This window comes from Lygodium microphyllum, chromosome 22 (assembly GCF_053477565.2).
Source record: "Lygodium microphyllum isolate KBCC chromosome 22, Lygodium_microphyllum_v1.1.10, whole genome shotgun sequence".
Lineage (NCBI taxonomy): Eukaryota > Viridiplantae > Streptophyta > Polypodiopsida > Schizaeales > Lygodiaceae > Lygodium > Lygodium microphyllum.
Window position 1 is genome coordinate 84,439,860 of NC_141156.1, and position 16,385 is coordinate 84,456,244.

The window sequence follows — 16,385 nt, forward strand, 5'->3', positions numbered from 1 at the left end:
GTACTCGTCTAAAAGAGTTCTCAATGCTGAATTCTTTATTGTTTTAGTGGACTAGTCTGAATTTTCTTCATTTAACTGCAATACAAAGATTTGGAACCGTTTCTTGAACTCTTTCTTGAGTTGTTTGCTGGTAATGAGCTGAAATTCACTGTTATTTTGAATTCCCTACAAGTGAATGAGCTGTCCCGCATTGACAAACTCCATATATACAGCAAGGAAAATTGCATAGTTATAGTGCCCAAAGTTTTCAGCCAATCATAACCCAAGACAACATCTATAGGCTCCATTTCCAATGCAATTAAATCCAATTGTTGTCCAAAATTTTCAGCAAGCTGAATATGAACAGCAAGGCATACTTATGTGCTAATTTCTTCATCCCCATTGGCAACTTGCACCTTCAATGGCTGCTGTAAATCAGTGGGAAAACATTTCAGCCTGTCCATGACTGCTCTATTAGCGAAACTATGAGTGCTACCACTGTCTACAAGTATAAACATATCCTTCCCATGAATTTGGCCCTTAATACGCAATGTATTAGGGCTTCTGGATCCTGTCCAAGCATCCATAGATATGGTATAAACAGTGGCAGCTTGTATTTCAGCATGTGGTTCATTCTTTCTACCCATATCTCGTGATACATGACCACTGGGGTCAAAAGGAAAAGAGTCAGCAGGGTCAAAGAACTCTTCTTGACCAAACTCTTCATCAGCATCATCTGTTTCAACAGTCATCATAAAAGCATGTGTATCCTCAAGGTCCTCCTCTGAGTCCTCAAATACCAACATGCTATGAACCCATGCCTTGGCATTTCTAAAAGCACATTTTGAGACATGATCAGCTGTATACTTCTCATCACACTTGAAACAAAGCCCTTTTTCCTTTCTTTATATAAATCCATGGGAATGGACTTTGGACTACCAAAGGCTGAAACATTTTTATTTTTGTTGTCCCCTTGCCTATTATCCATTCTTGGGCTGTTTGTTGTCCTTAAATTACTTTGTGGTCTTGAGGCATTAAAAGTGGAGTATGTGGGGATCTTTGGAGTGCTGATGGCATGTTACCACCACCATAACTTGCCCCAAACTGTCCTGGCCTTACAGCACCTCTTTGATGTCCAAAAAATGATTGCATAGGTCCTCTTTGCTGCCCAAACATTGGCTGAGATACCCCTCTTTGCTGTCCATGCTGAAATGAAGCATCCTGACGATACTTGCGAGAGTACCTCTCAACCAAATCAATAGCTTTGAAAAAATCCAAAGGATTTTGAGTTGAAACATCAGCCAAGAGTTGGGGATCCAGCCTGTACATATACTTGTGTAACTTGGCATCATCACTAATCGACTCAACATACATGGTAAGTTTGAGGAACTAATTTGTGTATTCTCTAACAGCAAGACCACGTTGTTCAAGGCCATACCATTGGCGAACAAGCTTTTCTTTCTCCATCGATGAGACAAATACTTGCACCATGAGTGCCTTGAACGCTTCCCACGAGTTCACTTCCTGATTTTCTCTTTTAATATACCTCCACCATGTATGTGCAAATCCTTCCAAGTGGATTGTTACAAAATGGATCTTTTGGTCATCACTACGGGGCAAAATGTCAAAATAATCCTCAAGCTTGGAGAGCCACTCTTCGAGTTCAGCTGGAGATAACGATTGACCATTGAATTTAGAGAAAATAATCTTATCTCTCAACTCTCTGTTATGATTAGGTGGCTGTCCCATATATCCAAACTGAGGCTAATCCATGTGGCTACCCAAAAATGAACCATTGTTAGAGAAATTTCTACCAAAAGATGGCTAAACTCGCATAGATGGCATGGGCCCTTGTGATGACTCAAAATTGCCCCTCATTGCATTGTTTATGGGCTCCTCTTGTCTATGTGAAGGCTCTCCCTGTTCAAAAGTGGTGTTAGGGATGCCCACTCTCCCCAAAATACCTTAGGAGTTCATATTTGCTGCATTCACTGATGGGCCCGTCACTCGTTCAGCATGCATGTCCGATCTATCCTCATATTCCTTCCCTTTCATTTGAAATTCCATCCACTTAGTGAGTTGGGCAGCAAGGATGTCCATAGTGATCTTCATTTGACCAATGCCTTCCATCAATTCTCTATGCCTCTCAGCATGCCTTGTCTCATGCGAACTGAGGGTGTTAGTGAGCGCGTTGAGGCTCCCCACATCATGAGAGTAATCTTCATCTTCCATCTCAGGGTTATTTCCAGCCCTTGAGACACGTGCATCCCTTATTTGTTGTTGGAGGTCATCATTTGCCTTAGTTTTTCCCTTATTCCCTACCATGGTTAGATGCAGTCCCGTTAAACCACCTGTCACTATTTTGCCCATAATACTTTTTTGTTCAAGTCGAAGCCAAGGATGCCCGCTTCGAACTGAGCATAAGCACACTGCTACAAGTTTAATACAGAAAATTTTGCAATAGCAAATCTATGGTTGTTTTATGCAGTCCTGCACCCTGTTTGAGAGCAATAGGGGACTGTTTTGGCCTGTAAGGGATGGGTAGTGCCCAACTAAAGTGTCAAACCAATAGGGGGGGTTGCTGAGGTCTGCAAACACTCTTTGGGGCCGATAGGGAGGGTTGCCGAGGTCTGCAAACACTCTTTGGGGCCGGCTCTTCAATGCTGATACTAACTCTTTACCTCTGTAACTGACTGAAAATACCTACAGCACCCTGTAGGAATTCAAGAGAGCTGAAATATGGTCCCCTCGTCTATTGTATATTTGTAACCGCTTCTCCCATGGCACCATACATTGCTTCAGCATACATATATATGGTCTACACCATAACATCACTGCTGAGCATGAAAATGAGCATTCCCATGACCGTGTCACTCACATATGATCATCATACATGCATTGTTTGTTGCATTCACTGTCATAACTGCATACATAACTACATGTGGCATTGATTCTCAGTCATACATCATTACAAGTACATCAGTGGTACATCAATATGCCATATATATCAGTGGCATAATCCCAAGTACATCAATATGTCATAGACATCAATGGCATAATCATGACATGCCAATTCTCACTGTCCCCAAAATATCCCTGCACCTGCAAACAAGTTCGGGCTCCGGATCACCGAGAGGTGGACAAAGTGCCCCTCGGGCCAGGTTGTACACCCCTTTAGGGTCTTTGATGGCAAGGGGGGTCACCCCTCTTTTGTCTTGCCACCTCGCCTGGCATCAGGCTTTTTTCTCACCCAAAGTATACATGGCAGATATTTATTAATTAAACAATCAGCATGCTATGCATGGGAGCTTGGAAATAATTCTTTTCGTGAAGTGCATGGAATTGAGTTGGGAATAAAAAGAGGGCTTACCGAGCAGTGACTCGCTGCTATCTCACCTCATTTACAATGGATTTCAGAGATTAGTTTATATTTAAACAATCATCACAAGTCAAGAGATTAGGGTGAGGCAATCAATAAACAGTACCAAGAATTCTCAGCATAGAATGGACCATTTTCAATGCAAGGAATCCTAAGAGAGGATTGAAATTAAATCGGCAGCATATAAGCATTGAAACCTTCAATAAAATGCATGATTGACTACTTGAATCTCTTCCAACAATAGGCTTTTAGGCTCAGCAAGAGGATGGAATTAAAAGAGAGTTCAAGAGTCAATTACCTCTTTGATTGGTGAAGACAAGTTAAGAATCAATGGCCAATGTCCCATGGTTGCTCTCCAATGCTCCCCTTAGCTCCATGATGACAACTTCAACCAAGAATTGAGTCTTCAAGCTTGATTCTTCAATGGGAGAAGGAGGGGTTGAACTTCAGTAACTCTATGCATGCCTTGAAGGTCATAGAAAAAGAATGCCCCAAAATCTCACCCCGTAATGCCTTCCTGTGCTCCAAAGCTCTTCCAAATGGGTAGGCAAGCTCCATTGATGGCAAGGAGTCCAATCTTGAAGCCCCGGGACCCAATCTTGAAGAGAACTTGAAGAAATTGAAGATTTGTGGTCTATGGCTATGGCTGCCCCAAATGTCAAGCTTGCATTCTTGCCTCCATCTTCAAATATGGGCTTCTTGATGCTTGCTTCTTCAAAGATTCTTGTAGACACAAGTTCTTGGCACCAAGAAAGACAAAAGCCCTCAAGAATCAATGAGTTTTGAAGAAGAATCGGCAATTGTCCATGGCCTGCACCTGTTAGGGTTTCAAAGGTTGAAGAAAGTCCAAGAAGATAAGAAGGAGGCTTTAGACTTGCAAGAATCAATTGTTAGATGGTGGAGAAGAAGGCCAAGATAAAGGAGAAGCTTGATGTGCTGCGGATTTAGCCCAGATTCATGCTCGAAATTTGCACCGCAAATTGCAAGCTGTACACAAGAGGAAAGAGGACATCTCAAACAACCAATTAGATACTTGACATGAAGCATGAGACCTCTTGAAAACTGTGGTAGAAGGCATCTGACCATTGGAGATGGAAGAAAGATCTATGTTGTTTCTCCTCCATGGAAGCTTGGCAGGAGCTTGAGAATGAAGCGAGAGAAGACTCCATGTGAAAAGTAACAAAGATCAACTCTTCCCTACTTCTCGTGACCACTGTTTCTAAAAATTTACCTTTAGATTTGGCCCAAAATGACCCACGAGCTGCCAAATCCAACCTTCCAACCTCCAAACTTGGTCCAAGGACTCCATTAATGCTCCTGACTGCTGTCCTCCCAGTCCTTGACCCTTGGGTCCTTCAGTGCTCCTCCATTTTAGTGCTTGTCCCTATGTACTTGAAGCTTCTTGGATTTTTAAACTGAAAAGGATGGTAACTAAGCATGTAAGGCAACTAAATGGATCAAAACTAGAGTTCTAATACCACTTGTCATGAAGAGGACAGGAGAGGGAGAAGAAGAGAAAAGAGAGAAAGACTGTAGGAAGAGAGAGAAAGAGAGTGACGAAGAGAGAGAAAGACTAGAAAAGGAGAGAGAAAAACAAAAAGAGAGAAAGAAGCCATGAAAGCTGGGAGAGAGAGAGATGAAGATGAAAGGAGACTTGCACTATAATCTAATGGTCAAAAATCAAGTTCCTACCACCTTATATACCAGCCAGTATAACTAGTATTTTCCCATTATTAAATCCCCCTCTCTTATATGATTAGAAAAGGTTGTTAATACAAATTTGGTCTAAGGATGATAAAATAGGTGAAATAATGCATCTACAAGTGGGCTAATTTTCATATAACTAAAGGGCAGTTTGAGGGTTGATGCAACCGAGCACCTACACACAAGTATTCAAGATTCAATTTATACCTACGTGTGCTTATAACCCAAGGAAAATTAGGGACTTGATATAGCGGGTCATAAAAGCCTCATGCACATTGGATCAAGAAACAACTTGATGATTATTAGATCCAAAGGACAACATATTTTTCCAAATGTTATTGGAAAACTTGCTCCATTAAACCCTAGTTGTACAACAAGTGTTTTTGAATCAATGTGAAAAGAATTACAACAAGGGACACGAACATTTTGGGGCCAAGCAAATGTCGACTTGTCTCAATTTCTTGAGAGCAATCTAATCCAAAAGGGTAAAGTATGAAGTTTTGATTTACCGTTTATTGTATAAATTTATTGCTTAGTATAAATTGCTGTAAATTAGTCTTAGGGTTTCATCATCCTCTTGCAAGAAGGGGGGTTTTTGGAGCAACATGGGGCCGGGGGGGGGGGGGGGGGGGGGGGGGGGGGGGGGGTGGAGATTAGTGGTGGTCGTGGTGAGAAGAAGCAAGGGGTGTAAATCAACATTTTAGTGTTTTGAATGCCCGAAACATAGTTTCAAGATCCTATGGAAAGTGCCACTTCTGCATACCATTATTCAATTTGTCCACACAATTTTCATGTACTAGAATTCAAAGTAAAAACCACAGCAATACCTAATCTTCACCAAAATTGCTTATCTAACTGTTCCTATGTATGTTGTATCACAAAAAGATGCTAGTGTGGCCATCAAGGAAGCTCCTTGATGGAAAGGAGGCTAAGGTCTAATAATCTCAATCAACTAATTGTTGGCCAAAAACCCATCAATGCCTCTTACTCTAATCGTTTTAAACGATAAAACCGTTTCATTTCCTTCAACATATGAGAGGACGCTTACATACTGAGGTACAAACAAACAGGATAAGCACCTGGAACTGAACATGAATCCAATTTGCACCTCCTGGACCTGGAACGTGTCTTACAATTGGACCACATGTTTCAAGATATCGCATAACAACATTAATTTCATCAACTCCAAATCTGCAATAACCACTGACGAATGTAAGCAATCATTCAGCATCCATCCAAGTCGAAATCAGTAGACTATATGAACGTTACCCTACCCAAACGCCGTCACCCATTCATCTCCATCATCGTTGCTGTCCTGTAAGCTGCCATTGATTTGGTAATCTGGTCTCACAATCTCTCTTACAGCAGGCAATGTAAGCAACCCCCCTGACTGCTGTGGCTGTTGCACAACCCCGGAGACTGGACTACCAAAATTTCTATCTGCTTCCTTTCCGGGAGATTGATCAGGGGTCTGCCTTTCTTTGAATGGAGACCACCAGTTGGAACTTCCATGGCTTTTGTACGGTGAAGCGTTTTGAAAAGAGGGCGAGGACCCAAACAGATAACTAGGTCCTGCATTCCCGAGGTTCTGAGCGGCAGGCGTCCTGCTCCCTAGGGCGGAGGGGGAGGTTTTGGTCGGAGACCTCACCTCATCAAACCTGGAATCCAAGGACTTTGGTAAAGAATCGCCGAGTGTCGGATCAGAAGGGCGCTCGATTCGATCTTCCAAGGAGAATAGAGGGGGAGGAGGGTGCTCACCGCCCCCCAGATTCTCCCTCCACAGTGCAGAAGCAGAGGACTTGCCGAAGGAGCCAGTGTCACCTTTCGGAGCCAATGACCTAGATGCAGGAGAAGCTGACAAATCTCTGTAAAAGAGGGATTGAGGACGTGCTCCTCTAGCTGCACTGCGGCTCTGCAGACCAGTGCTCATTTCTGGAAATTGAATTTTTTCACAAAACAGACATGGAAATTGACCCGAGTGAGGGGCCTCTCTCTCTCTCTCTCTCTCTCTCTCTCTCTCTCTCTCACACACACATGAGAAGCACAGTGTATCATAAACGTTTACCTGCGAGCCTCTGTAGGCTAGGGTTTTGCAGGACCTGAGGATGATGTGATGATGTTATGATGATGATTATGATGAAGCTGATGATAGAGAGAGACGTGAGTGTGGGTGTGTGTGTGTGTATGTTCTCTCCACTTCCACACACACACACAAGAGAGGAGTGACAAACTTGAAACGGTCATGGCGCTCTTTCATACCCTAGCATTTTCCCACCCTTTTTGGTTTAGAGCCTGTTCACCCCTCCTTCAAGGCGTGACTCATTGTTTGCAAGTGTAAACCCACGGGGCGCATAGGATAAAAATGCCCATTAACTGACACCTCTAACTAGGCTGGGTTCACATGATGGTAGTGGAAGCTCATAGTTGATCACTGCATTTCCGAGTGGAAGTGTCACATAAATGGCATTGCCACCGCTCTTAAAGTTGACACAACGGAAGGTGAGAAAGAGACTTAATTGTATGTTCCCCCGCCCTTAACTTCACACACAAGAGGCCAATTTTAAAGGGCTGCGTAACATTTTTTGTTCAATGTTCATGAAGATTTGAGAGATTTGGCTACCATGTGGGCCTGTAGGGTGTTGCTAGTCACGTGGACAAGCAAGTCATGAAGTGTTAGTTCCACCTTACATGCACTCAGCATGCCTAATTGGCCCTTAGAATTGTTGCCTAATGCCTTCCACCTTGTCTGAATCAGACCTTCGTTGACAATTTTGTGAACAATAATATATCACACACACACAATTTTGTGAAAAAGGTTTTCCTTACCTTCAAGATAAAATTACAATGGATTGTCAAGGCGGCTCATGAAGTTTTTCTCAATCTTCTTGTTAACATATTCAAAGTATGCTATTATGGTATTAAGAAATGTTATGAGTCAATCCCTCACCATGAAGGATATGGACACATAACTATCATGAAATATATATTGTCTTGGTAGTTTACCTTCAAGAAATGCAAATATTTATCATTCTTGCACCACCATTCAATGGCCACTCAGGCCAACAAATCAAAAAGCAATTTTATCAACCTAACTCTTGATGAATGTCTTAACTACAATTCTTGGATTATTGAGAGCGTAATATCTATCTTTACTATTTTGAGTCCTCCTTTTGCAAGAGATTAGTTATATCCAATTGTTATGACATTTTGAAGCATTTCTCTCGTACTTTTAGATATTATGACAACCTTCTTTTGGTCAATGTTTCTAACCCTGCTATTTTCCTCTCACATACTAGGATATCTAACTTCTCAATCTATAGGGAAGCTCCCATTTTAGACTATTCCTTATTATTTCAATTTTAAGTCTTGTTATTTCATTTGTTATGCTTAAGTCACAAATTTCCTTGCTTCATAGCTCATCTTTTATTATTATTCTTAGTTGGATACAATCTTCCTAATATCAAACCTCCTTTGAGTTTGATTTAGGAGCTAATGTGTTATGGAAACCTAATAATCATTCAAGGAGAAAGGGAGCCACAATTTTTTAAAAGGAATATGGTTTTTGTAACATCAAATAGATTGTTTGAGAGCCAATGACTCTCTCCTATACAAATTATATCAATAAAATGGCACTCTAAGGTTAAACTTGTATTAGATTTTTTTTAAATCAAGACTAAGGTCTAGGTGTATAGAATAGCAAACATATCGAGTCAAATGGCCACAAAAAGGGGGCAAGATGCAGGAGTGGGGGGGGGGGGGGGGACCCTAGAATTTATATATATAAATGATGGAAACTAAAGGAATAAGCTATTCATGTGTGAGCAAATTTTCACTTCTTGATTTCTTGCAATCCTTGTGCCTTAAGAGTGAGAGTGTGAGAGCATGTGTGAAGTGAGGAAAATGATTATGCAAAGCTCCTTTTAGCCTATCTTCTTCTTCCCCATCCCATCTTTTTGGCGAGTGTCTTTGGAGTGAGAGTGCATGAGTTGAGAGTGTGAGAGCGTGAGGGATGTGGAACGAGAAGCAGCCTTCTTCTCTTCATCTCCTTCAACTCACCACGGGTGTCCCCTCTTTGTTCAGTAATAAGAATGCAAGATTGAAGGCAAAGGAGCATACACTTAGATTGATGATGGGGCAGGCTAATATAGTTACTACATATATGGTAAGTATAGGTAAGTATATTCTCCCATTGTTAATCTCAGATCCAATGTGTGAGTAGATTAGGTGAGGACTAGTTGTGTACTTCTTGTGTCGAAACTATTGAAACAATAAGTGTATCCGATGGCCCCGATGTTAAGCTCATAGAGTGTGACATTTTGGTTTCATTGCCATGACCAAGGGTACATTAGCCACAAAGTTGCTCGCATGCCTCGCATCGTAGATTAGAAGGGGTATGCAAGTGCAACTCCGAAACGCATGCAATTAATTAGTTTTCTTTGCCACGGGTGAAGTATAGGTCTTAGATTTCATTTTTGTGGATTAAGGCTTGATCAGGAACAATGAAAATGAAAGTAATAACCATCATATTGGTGAAGTAGGAATAAATAAAAATTGGAAGAATTTTTACAAGGAAAATGGGAAAAAAAGAGTTCTCATTACAAGTTTTCCTCTAGTACATTACACTCCAAGCATGGGAATGCCTCAAGAGTTTCGAGTATGAGGGTAAGCTTCAATTTTAGTGAAGGAGAGTATTGAGAGGACCCTCATGCATGACTCAAGAATAGTGGATTCATGTTGTTTTTTTAAAAGAAATAACAAAAAAAAAAAAGCAAAAGCAAGCTATAGTAGTCAGCATACCCTCATCATTGTCTTCATCATTGGTAGCACCCTACTCTTCAACCTTGCCTATTGATACTGCTCATCAACATCATCACCATCACCCAACATCAACAAGAGCATCACCATCATCAGCTTCCTTGCCACCATCATCTCGTGTTGTGGGCAACCCTACTATTTGTCATCGTGACCTTATTGTTCATGTTATTGTGTGTTGCCTTGCTGTTTGACATCATCGCCCTATTGTTCCTCTCATTGTTCATCATCTCCATCACAATCATTGTCTTCATCATCATCAATATTGACATCATCATCTCATCTAATATCATCGACATCATCATATGTGACCTACATTGTTGTCCACAAGCTATCCACCACCACTGAGATTAGGCACTTACTACTACCTACCGTCATCTTCTTCATTAGCATCATCATTATCATTGGTTGTCTACCCTGATATTCGATGGCACACCTGCTACTACTCTTCATCATCAATAGCATCAATATCATCATCAATGTCTATCGTGATGTTGTTTGTGTAGATTGGAAGGTGCCTATTGGTTGCTATTTATCATTGTCATCTTCATCTTCCACATCTTTATCTCTTTGACTAATCCCACCATCCCCTCTATCACAACCTTTTCCCTTTCTTTCCCCACTACTCTCTCCCGTAGTCCATCAATTGTACCCACACCCCAACCTTCATTATTTGCTATCAACATTGTTGAGAGGGAGAAATAATTTCTAAGAAGAAGAAAGAGCCACCAGAGAGGAAACTGCCAAAAAGAAGGAGGAACCGCCCGGGTAGGCGCAAAGATTGAACAATGAGCAGACACACTAGTGCAATTTATTTTTGACAATCCTTTTTGCTTTAAGAGTTACTATCACATCATTGATAAGGAGGGGAATATTACATTAAAAGAGAGAATGTGGGAAGGCTACATGACGCCCCAACTTCTCTGACATCCACCTTGTTCACAATGGTGAGGAGAGAGAAAAAAGAAGATTGTAATGGTGAGGGGTGGCATCGAATGCGTTCAATTGTTTGACAAGCCTATTAAATATTCTTACTTGTTAAGGTCATTTAAATCAACCAATTCACACCATCTTGCACCTAACACTCAAAACATAATAAGCACATGCTAGTGTTAACAACATGCAAATGGAAGACCCATGGAAGGTCCATAAATTTTTGAAAATAAAAAAGAGAAACTGTTAATGTTGAGAAGAAATCATTGTAATGAGAGCTAGCCCTCCTTCCCATGCAAATTCTATTGGTATTAAGTAGTACCTAAAGCTAGAAATGTACAAATTGATCAATATTAAAGTAAGTCTAGCTGCATGCAAGAAGGGGAGACCACTTCTTGGTCCAAAAAGAGGGTTGGACACCCAAGGGATAGGAAAATCCTAACCCTTGATGTCTTGTATAAAAAGGACAATATGCTATTCATGTGTGTGTGAAAGTTTGTGTACTTGCCTTCTTGCTTTCTATTGTGATAGAGAGAGATAGTGAGAGTTTGAGAGAGAGAGAGAGAGAGAGAGAGTGTGTGTGTGTGTGTGCGTGCGCACGTGTAAGGAACCATGTGGATGAAACCTCCATCTTTTTCTTGAGCACTCAAATTTGATGCTTACACTCATGGCCCTTTCTTACATGCTACATCTATAGTAGATTGAGAATGAGAGAAGCCTACTCTTGGATCGTTGAGCATTGCAAAGTGCATTTTGCATGCTCAAGGGAAGTCCATGAAAGGTCACTGCAAATAGATTTTGGTATTTGTAAAGTGTGTGAGAGGCTAGGTTAGAGATAGCCATTGTATTTTATTGTTGACCATTTTTAACGAATAAGAGGATGTCCAAAGTCCTACTATTGAGCTTGCGTAGTATAACTTTTGATATTGATGTTGCCAAGACCAAACATAAATCGATCGCATAGTCGCTCCCATCCTTTGCATAGCAAAATGAGAGAGGTACACACATATAGACTTCGAAATGCATGCAAAATAGTTAGATTTGAAAGATGGAGCAAAAATGGAAGCATGAGCAAAAGCAAAAGGGAATCAAGAGATATGGAGGTTCATGCAAGAAGAGAGAGACTAATGCATGGGAGCTCCAATAGTCACAATGTGTAACCTACCTTTCCTTATTCTATTGTCACTAAAAGAATAAAATGACAGTGATGGGTGCCCACCACTTACAGTATATAAGTATGTGGATATAGTGCATAGAGTAAATATACAAGAGAAGAAATCCCTTCTCAAATAAATTTAGAAAGAAAAAGAGAATGAGAACAAATTCAAATTGTTTGTCGTAACGTAAACAAAATGGAAAACGATGAAGGTTGTGATGTTCAAGATAGCGAGGTGTATCTTAATCAGCATGTCCTGTGTCATTGCTCTCAATGCAAGCTAGCAATCAGACGAAAGCATCGCTTATCTATAGAACACGTACGACGCTTCAACGAGTTTCAATCGGAGATCATTGATCAGGTGATCTCAAACTTTGAGCAAATGGTAAGAAAAGTGTGCATCAATCATGCATTATTACTACTTGAATATCATATACAACAACATTGGATGTGATGGTAAAATTTATACATGGAGGTGACATCACATCCCAAGGAGGAGTGCACCTATTGCGGCTAGTTAGAAGAGAGACATTGTAGGGGCATGAAAGGATTTAAAGGAGGTATGCAAGATGGAGGCGCTTTGGCATAGTTGAGTGCTGATAATTGCTTGCAACTACCTCGCACTCCTTGGATTTTGTCTACTAAAAAAGAGCACATTGTGAAGCAAATTATAACAGGTCTATCCGCACTCCAACGATTATGATGCATTCTCTCATATCCACGTTTTTAAAAGATGACCAATTAACAGGGCTAAAATCCCATGATTGGCATAAGATATGTTAGGTTTGTACTACGAATGGATTGCAAGTAGCTTGTGTATTTTGCTATTTGAAGTGTAGTCATTTGTTCGTAATACTTCTTCATTTGTGGCAGTTTGTACTACCGATCGCGAATGTAGGATGCCTCACTCCAGAAACATGCGGGGCGATTTATAGGTTGTCAAATTTAGTACAATGGATTTCACAGAAGGAGATCAAGACATCCTCTATTGAATCTATAAGGCAGGGAGCAGTGGAGATGGTCTATCTCTTTGAGAAGTACCTGCCCACCAACATGCTCACGATACAAACCCACCTCCTCGTGTATCTTGTAGATGAAGTAGAGATTGTGGAACCTGTCCATACGGGATAGATGTTCTTCTTGGAGCACTTCATGAAAACCCTGAAAGGCTTTGTGCGACAATGAGCTCGGCCAGAAGGTAGCATGGCTGAAGGTTGGTTGGTGTCCAAGGTGTTAGTGCATATTTCACAGTGGCTACCAACGGTGGATTTAGACAACAGTATGCTATGGTTGCTGCAGGACGATGATGGATAGATTATAGATGTGGTGGTTGGAAATGGGGTAGAAAAAAGGATGGATGATGCAATGGAGGAGAAAGTGAATCGTTTTTGTATGTTGCACCATGCCTCCATGGAGACGTGACTCACTAGGTACGAGCAAGCCAGGAAAGATCGGAAAGAAGTGTGATCCGAATTTCGATCTAGTATGCGCCATCGATCGATTCAATATCCCGAGGGCATGGAGGAGATGCCGCGGTTTATGTCGCGATGGTTGCATGGAGCTTTGATCGTAGCCTCTCGCGAAGGGGTGGAGGTCTCTACTGAGGAGTGGAAATTCTCGAGGGGATGTAGTCTGAAGGTGACCACATATTTTATAAGTTGTTGTATCTAGATTTTATATGTGGCAAGTAATTAACCGTTTCAATGTACAATACAAAATATATAGTGCAACGTGGTCGCGCGGATGGCATTTCTGCGTGGAACGTATCGACAAAATGCACTCCACAACGGATTGTGGTGTCATGGCAAGGTTCGAGCAAGAGAGCTGACGGCGAGCCATGGATCCAAACACTATTATAGAAGAGATGGAGTATTTTGGAAACTTGTAAAGTATTATCACAGTGGATTACCGTAGCTTCTCCATGATCTTATTCGATGTGCAGTGGTTTCAAAGTGGTACTGGAAGGAGCCAGGGCAACCGTTCGACGAAGTCCATCTGAATTTCTCGAAATAGATTTCAAAAAAAGATGGACAGATTTACACGACATGTTTGTATTACCGGTCCATTATGAACAGGTGCATGAACTCATGTTTTTTAAACTTTTATTATGACATGGTATATGTCACAAATGTTAAATCTCTTCTGTATGTGATTTTGAATAGGTCATTTTCTATCAAAACCCTCGACAATCTCGATGGTGGTATGTTGTAACTTTAGCTCCTCGAAGTGCGAGAGTATATGATGAAAGCAATGTTCCCAACATAGATGAGGAGAGTATGTAGATAGAGGGGTCGATATTGCAAGGGGTGGAGGCCGCCCAAAGCTTGGAGCATGTAGAGGAGGTAGAATCGAGTAACAATGATGGAAAGACAGGAGGCCAAGAATTCTTTGAGAACGAGGTGGACTCATCCTTTTATGGTGACCTTTCTATCGACCTTCCAGTGTATGCGGAGTTGTGTCAGGAGATTGACATGGGACCATAAGCTACGTCATACAAGGAGCATCCACCTACTTAATTTGTTGATGAATCGCTTATAAGGGTACTCTAAAACATGCATTTTAAATAAGATCAATTTTTTAGAGTTATATTATCGTGCTGTGCTTGAAACTTTATATTAATTATGCTAACATCAATTTTTGTATGTGCAGGTGACCTTTGTGGATATTTGGACAGCATGATAAGTCGAGGGATGAGCGATGAGGAGCTACAGGAGATCTTCACATGTATGTCTCCAGATTGGATGGCTCGATTCAAAGATATGGTGGACCAATAGCTGTCTCGGATACCATCAGGCCATTCCGTTTGATCTACTTCGACATGCTCTGATGCTTCAGTTTCCAATAGACAAGGTCGATGCTCGAGACTTGGGGGACGGAGGGAGTGGTTTTGGGGGATGCTGCAGAGACGTGGATGCGGTGAGCCCATGGTTAGCTCGAGTTACATATGCTACTCCTCGCTCTCGTGCAGGTTCGAGAGAGCATGGCTCAGGTGATTGTTGTGGAGGTACCGATGTAGTGTCTTCGTCTCATCTTTTTGCTGGATTTGCATCACCTATGGGATTTGTCACACATGTGGGGATGTCTACTCTAGTCACTCCAACTTTTCCTCAATCGTCCGTAGGTGGCACCCCTATGGGTGCTACTTTGAGAGATACCACCCCCATAGGTACACCACATGTACATGGGTCTCTTGGATATGCCCAGGAGTGTAGTCACATGTGGGAGAGGACACATCTTAGACATACCCTAGAGAGGTATGGATACCTTGTAGATGATAGGACAGGAGCCATCATCATGAATTGTATTGGATCATTGGAAGAACATACTGAAGGGGAGCAAGGACTACATAGTAGCATCCTTGTATGAGGAGTTTTCAGTACCCACCACAACAGATAGGTTCTCCATAGGCTGGATGATGGAGTGCATGTGTGCATACATGTCACAGAGATGATCAGACATATGCAAGGCACTTAAGAGTGGGGCCTTAAAGCCTGAGTGGATAGACACAGATGATTGGTGTCGACTCAAGGAGGAGGCTACAGATTCTCCAGGACGTTGGAGACAACAGCGCGAGGCAATGAGGGCACGACTGGAGGTAGGAGTGGTCCATCATCTTGGGAGTGGCGGCCACATGACTTATCTGGAGGACTTTGTAAGTTTTTCTTTTATTTTTCTCACTTATTTTTTATAATATCACTTGTACTTACAATCATGTTTCTAATAGTTGTATTTTTTTTTCTTTGTAGCACTCCATTATACAAACCGCGATCCCACCGGCCTAGAGACTCAATATGCAGAGAGACACGGTCCCATTGCATTGATCCATAGATTGTATGCATGTGGCGGCCTAGTAAGTCACTCATCTTTCTTGTCCATAGTTACTAATTTTAATCAAATTGCATTATGTATGGTGGATTGATGTGTAGTTATTTCTTTTTTTGCGGAGTCTGTTTGATGCTCTTTTGTGGTGGTACGAGCTTTCGGATGGCAAGGATCTATAGCTCGTGCTTGGATTCGTCAAGTGCACATCCTCTTTTTTTTTGGTCCTATGATTTATGTAGGCATTTTCTATGCACTATGTTATTATCATCCTTTGTATATTGCCATGATTCCATGAGCGCTTTCATTAAGCGATCTTGTATCTATTTTATGTATTAGTCTAGTTATCGATCCAAGTACACTTTGCCTTCATTTTGACGACCATTGGACTGGTTACCATAACCCTTTTGTATAGCCCAAATACAACACATAGTGCTACATGTGGCCGGGCAACTTACTGCCCTACCATGCCGCAAAAATTTTTCCCCCTCTGTAACCGTCGCTATTTGTGATGCAAATAGAGATGCAAATAGTAATGGTTCTATGGCATTGCTAATATTGACATGTTTAGCGATAATGGGGGCAATTTTTTTGGTGAACATT

General features: G+C 41.4%; 1 protein-coding gene across 1 annotated transcript in view; it reads right to left on the minus strand.

Moving 5' to 3' along the window:
• LOC148017364 (mitotic phosphoprotein N' end (MPPN) family protein) overlaps window positions 1-7,285 on the minus strand; it is a 32,703-nt gene extending 25,418 nt beyond the window's left edge. The window contains exons 1-3 of the mRNA XM_087663500.1: window positions 7,128-7,285; window positions 6,337-6,994; window positions 6,142-6,253 (exon numbers count right to left, since the gene is read on the minus strand). Of these exons, the coding sequence (XP_087519626.1) occupies window positions 6,142-6,253; window positions 6,337-6,992 (768 nt within the window). The 5' untranslated portion in view covers window positions 6,993-6,994; window positions 7,128-7,285. The remainder of the gene's footprint in view (window positions 1-6,141; window positions 6,254-6,336; window positions 6,995-7,127) is intronic.
• Window positions 7,286-16,385: the final 9,100 nt, after the last annotated feature.